Source organism: Pinus tabuliformis, chromosome 7 (assembly GCF_031772625.1).
Source record: "Pinus tabuliformis cultivar Carrire ecotype Pingquan chromosome 7, CPIR1, whole genome shotgun sequence".
Lineage (NCBI taxonomy): Eukaryota > Viridiplantae > Streptophyta > Pinopsida > Pinales > Pinaceae > Pinus > Pinus tabuliformis.
In genome coordinates, this window is record NC_142293.1 from 498,621,120 (window position 1) to 498,626,610 (window position 5,491).

The 5,491-nt window shown below is 41.3% G+C and overlaps 1 protein-coding gene across 1 annotated transcript; it reads left to right on the plus strand.

The window, feature by feature from the left end:
- Positions 1–372: 372 nt before the first annotated feature.
- Positions 373–1,753, plus strand: LOC149248230 (uncharacterized). Its single transcript, XM_089448362.1, has 3 exons — positions 373–581; positions 949–1,306; positions 1,400–1,753. The coding sequence occupies exons 1-3, from the start codon at positions 373–375 to the stop codon at positions 1,751–1,753; spliced, it is 921 nt and encodes a 306-aa protein (XP_089304488.1).
- The last annotated feature ends 3,738 nt before the right edge of the window (positions 1,754–5,491 follow it).

A 5,491-nucleotide genomic window follows, 5' to 3' on the forward strand; every position in this document is an offset into this window, starting at 1 on the left:
CCCCCAGCCCCATCCCCCTCCCCACCCCGCCCATCCTCGGCCCCCTCCCCGGCCCCGGCCCACCCCACCCCGCCCCCCCCTCCTCCCCCTCCCCCCCCCCCCCCTCCACTGCCACCGTCCCCTCCCCGGCCCCCCCGCCCACCCCTCCACCCACACCGCCCCCTCCCCGCCCACCGCCACCCCGCCCCCTGTCCCCCGCCACCCCCCCCCCCCCCTCCCCTCGGCCCCCCCGCCCACCCATCCCCTGCCACCGCCCCCTCCCCGCCCACCCATCCCCTACCACCACCCCCTCCTCGCCCACGCCTCCCCCTCCCCCTCCCCCGCCCCCTCCGTAGCAGTGGCACCCCCGGGCCGCCCCGCCCCGCCCGACCGATGGCGGGTCGATTCCGGAATCGACCCGCCGTCGGTCGGGCGGGGCGGGGCAGCCCGGGGTGGCGCTGCTGCGCACAGCGGCACCCCCGGGCCTCCAACCCCGCCCAACCGACGGCGGGTCGATTCCTGGAATCGACCCGCCGCCGGTCGGGCGGGGTGGGGCGACCCGGGGGTACCGCTACGCTCGCCGGGAAAACCGAAGCATGGAGGTTTGTAAATATTTATTTATAATGTGCCTTGTGGATTCAATTTTGACGTGAGTGTAATTTAGAGAACTAAGAATTTAGATTTTTTAAATATTCTTTATAATGCAATTCATAAACGTTTTTTAAATATTCTTTATAATGCAATTCAGATTTCGAGTTGTTTCGTTAAAATCCAAAATTCATGGCTTAATCTAATGAAATTTTAATGTACAGAGAAGAAGCATTCTGATTTCTATCTGGATTGGATGGAGGATCAAGACCTTAAAATCCATAATTCATAGATTAATCTTATGAAATTTTAATGTACAGAGAATAAGCTTTCTGATTTCTATCTAGATTGGATGGAGGATCAAAAGCAGTAATCACATAGGCTGAAAAATTATGTAGCGGCGGGCCTGGGCTTCGAAGCCACGGTAGAAGAAGAGCTGAAACGTTACAAGAAATATTACACAGTCAGCGCAGTTCCTGCTAAGCCACTCCACATCACCGAGATAGTGATGCCTGATTGGAAGCCTCTATTGGAGAGCGCCTTCTCGTGGCTGGGAGATTGGCATCCTTCGGCCATTCTCATCTTTCTGCTGGCCTGCCACGACGCGGACGCGGTACGACTGCCACCTCACCACGTGCAGTTCGTGAAAGAGCTAATGAGGATCAGCTACCACAACGAGACCATCCTCGACGAGGAACTGGCGGAATTCCAAACCATATCAGCATTCAACCCCACAATCGCCACCCCTCGCAATGCAGACCGACCTCTTCCTGCGCTCCTTTTCACTTTGCACGACAGCAACAAAAACCATAATAATAAGACGACTGCGAAGTTGAAATGCCACGTCAAGGACGAGCTGGTGACCTGTGTGCGAAGGGATATGACGCGGATGAGTAGAATTGTGATGCAGGCGCAAGATCTGCGCTTCAATGCCGTGGAGGTTGTGGTGAGCAGGCTGCTGACATGGAGGCATGCTGCTCATTTCTTGTTTCTCTTGGCCAAGTTTCAAACCACATTTCATGCCTTCGCTATGTCCAGGATGGATAGATTAGGTACCTTGCTGCCTCTTTTCTTTCAAACGTGGATTTCATTAATAGAAATATTTATTGAGGTATCAACTAAGGCTCGGTTGATTTTGCGTTTGTATGTTGAAACAGTTCTGGTTTGGACGAGCAAACCAGCGTAAGGAAGATCCTGGTGTGGTTCATGTTGTAAAAGTTCGGTGAATCAGTTCCCGTCTTCTATATGCAATGTGTAATTGCGTGAGACCATCTGGACTTCACCATTTTCTTCAAAATTCAAGATATACATTTAATTTTAATGTAATTGAACGTGTAATTGTGTCAGACCATCTAGAATTCACGAATTTCATATTTTTGGGAGAGTAAGGAAAAATAAAGTTTGAGATTCAAACATTTCAGAGGTCTGTCAAGCCACATCCTTGTTTCAAACATAATCGCTTTAGGCTTTTTCAAATTCGATAATAATAGTATTAGTATTGATGTTGGTATTTTATATAATAAATGCAATTGAAAAAGGACAGTGCAGTATATAGGAAATGGGATACTTTTGTTTGGAATGAATAGGCAATGGGATGAATTCATGTGAAAATTCATTCGATGGCTCCACTGCTAAACAACTTGATACACATCACGTCAATAGATAAATACGAAGTTGGGTCAGTTGCATAATTGAAGTTGCTTCACTTGTTTCAAAATTCAGTCAACGACTCCATTCTGTGGAGATTTTCAACTAGAGAATCTAATGGAAGTACCTCTGTACAAAAATAATATATAGATATTGAGAAAGGTAAGGTGGTTGCTGAGTTCGTTAAAAATAGTTATTGAAACCAGTTGTATTTGACTGTGGAGGAATTTTCAAATCATACTGAACAGATGCGGAGGATTATGGGCACTGTGCTATTTCTGCATGTGTGAAAAATCTAGGCAATTTTTAACAGTAGAAATTGTTGAGAAAAGACATGGATCCTGCATTCTACAGATTTGCATTTCTGTCAATAACATCATGCATCCTCGCGGTCCAAACTGTGCCAAATCTGGAATGTTTGTTCGACAAATCCCTCCATCTAAATTTCTAGTTCGCAATTTTTAGGATGTATGAGCCAGAAACGATTTCGAAAATACGTTTGAATGATTTAGGATTTTATTTTAGTTCAGTCCATCTAATAGATGAGATTTGTAAGAATCATAAATTTTGTTTAACCTGCAAAGTTTTAATGTTTCAAGATGGGTGCTCAATTAATTAATTTTTATGTATTTAGTAATTCAGAAATGTATTTTAAAAGCAAATAAATTACATATTACTTTACCAATTGTATTACTTAGTTTTTTTTTTTTCTTAAGGATGGGGCGCGGGGGGATGGGGCGAGGGGGGAATGGGGCGCAGGAGTGTGGGGGGATGGTAGGGGGTAGGGTGAGGGAAGGGGAGGGGGGCCGGGGAGCGGGGAGAAGCTTAGGAAGCTTCATTCAAACAGAAAATTCAGCTGAAAACAAACATCTAGTGTGGCATGCAAAGGATGGACCACGAAGAAATACAGAGTTGGCGAGCGAAACAAAGAGAAAACACAGATTTGATGGATGCAGGGAGTACAATAACTTGGTAATCATATCGAGGGATTTGTCATCATCATCATTTTCGGAGATTGGATCAGGCGTGTTACTTTAATTATTAATGTGTAGTGAATCCAGACAAGAGATCTCTCGTGAGAGGAATAAGTTAATGGGGTTGGGGCTTCAATGTAGTCGTCAGGGGGTTGTAGGGGCGCATGGGTAGGGGCTCGCCCATACTTTCCTAATTGTGCACTTAGTCTCATTATCCCTCACCTAACCTCCCGCTCGCCCATCGACCCGCCTGCCCGTTAGAGGTGGCTGGGCAATTCTGATTATACAAATAAAAAAAATATGGTATATTTTTGTTGTTAATTTAAGTTAATATGTTTTTTTATTTACTAATTTATGTGTTTTTTTTTAGGAAAATGGCATCAAGGAAAATTTCTGTGAATCTTTCTGGACCAAAGAGTTTTAAAGGTGTATCTTCAAAAAACATTGCTGAACGAACTCCACCTGAGCTCATGCCTACAAATATTTCAAGTGCTTTAAGTGATAAGAAGCTAATCTCAGATTGGAAAATTTCAAAAGAGGTGAAATTTCCATCAAGAGTCTGGTATGTGAAAGAAAGAGAGAGCACAACTGTGATTTTCGCATTGATTTTAAAGTTAATTATTATTTTTTGAAAAAAAAAGTTGTTATTATTATTTTTTTGACATGAAATTCATAAAAAAAACTATTATTTGACCATTTTTAGTTAATATTTTTGTATAAAAATTGTGATTTTGACATGTTAATTCTAGCAAAAAATTATCAAAACGTTTAGTATTTTTGTTATATTTATGTTAAAAATGGTTATTTTTATGTCCATTGTTAAAAAATGTTGTTTTTTAGAAACAATTATTTCATGTGGATTGAAAAATTAATTAAGGATGTATAAATATGTAGATTATCTAAAATTCAAACTATCGACTTTCTAATTTAAAAACGCAAAACAATAAAATCCCCCCTAAAAAAAAAAAAATTAAGATAGAGAACAAGGAAATATGAATAAAATGACGACTTCAAAAACTATCAAATTTAGAAAATAATTTTTCACATTTCACACACTAGAAAATTAAAAGTCAAAAAATAGGTCTTTTAAAAAAAGGGTGTGATGCAGAATACTCACTTTTTAAAATCGGCATGAAAATCACTACCATTCTAAAACTTGATTTCATCCTTGAACATGAAAAAAAATTAAAGTTCCAAAAACCATGTTCTAAAAAAAACATGTGTATTCTGCATCACCACTTTTGAAAATCGGGCCATTTTTTTGCTATCTCTACGAAACGGGTCACAGTATCAGTTCCCGTTTCAAAGTTTACATTGTTTGTAGTGCATTGTTTTGCAAATTACATGTTTTGAATGACATAACCAACTAAAGACCCAAATGCCCCATACTTTCCACGAGTTTATAACTAATACTTGGTGGTCAAGTTTACAATAAGATGGACATAATACTCTAGGTATGACAACAAGGCCAACCTATCATGGTTGCTTCAAAAAGTGATGGAAAAAAAATCATCACTGCAACACATGCTTTACATACATAAGGCCAAGCATGATTGTTTTGACAAGTGATAGAAAAATAACATCACTTTCATAGTTTTAACATGCAACTCAAAATATGACTTAAAACATGACTAAACATCATTGTTGCTGACTACGTGATGGAAACACATCATCACGTTTACATTTTAGAATGCAACAAGTGATTTACAAAATAATGCCCATGAAATGACAACATGCCTAAAAACCATTTCTCACTTATATTTGTGAATGGGTCACCTCCCTGAGGTGGTTTTGCTTGTCGAGCAACTGCTTTACCTGGTTCACACACCGATGCTTTGTCTTTAAGGGGCTGCTCTAGATGGAGCTTCCAACAAGTGGCTCTTTGATGGTCATTTTTGTCGCAATGACTACAGTATGTTTTCTTCCTCCATACCTGCTTAACTTGTTTCTTTTCATGTTGTCAAGAGGGTTTTTCATGCATCATGAGTGTTGCCATTCTTTTCCAACACTTAGAAAAGGTATGGTTAGGTAAACCACAAAAATTACATGTTTTCTGATGCCTTAGTCTTTGTTCATTATTAACAACATGATCAACATGAACATTCAAATATCAAAAATGGTTATACCTTCCTTTGTTGTTTCTGATGTCAGCATGGTGATGAGAGCTAGCCTCAGCTCTCTCCCTGTAATGGAAACTACCATGGGATGATGGGGATGTTTTCCCATCATTCTCTTTCCTCGGTGATGTCTCGGACAAATCTGACACCTTTGAGCACTCTCCTCTGGTGTATTGCAAGCCTGCA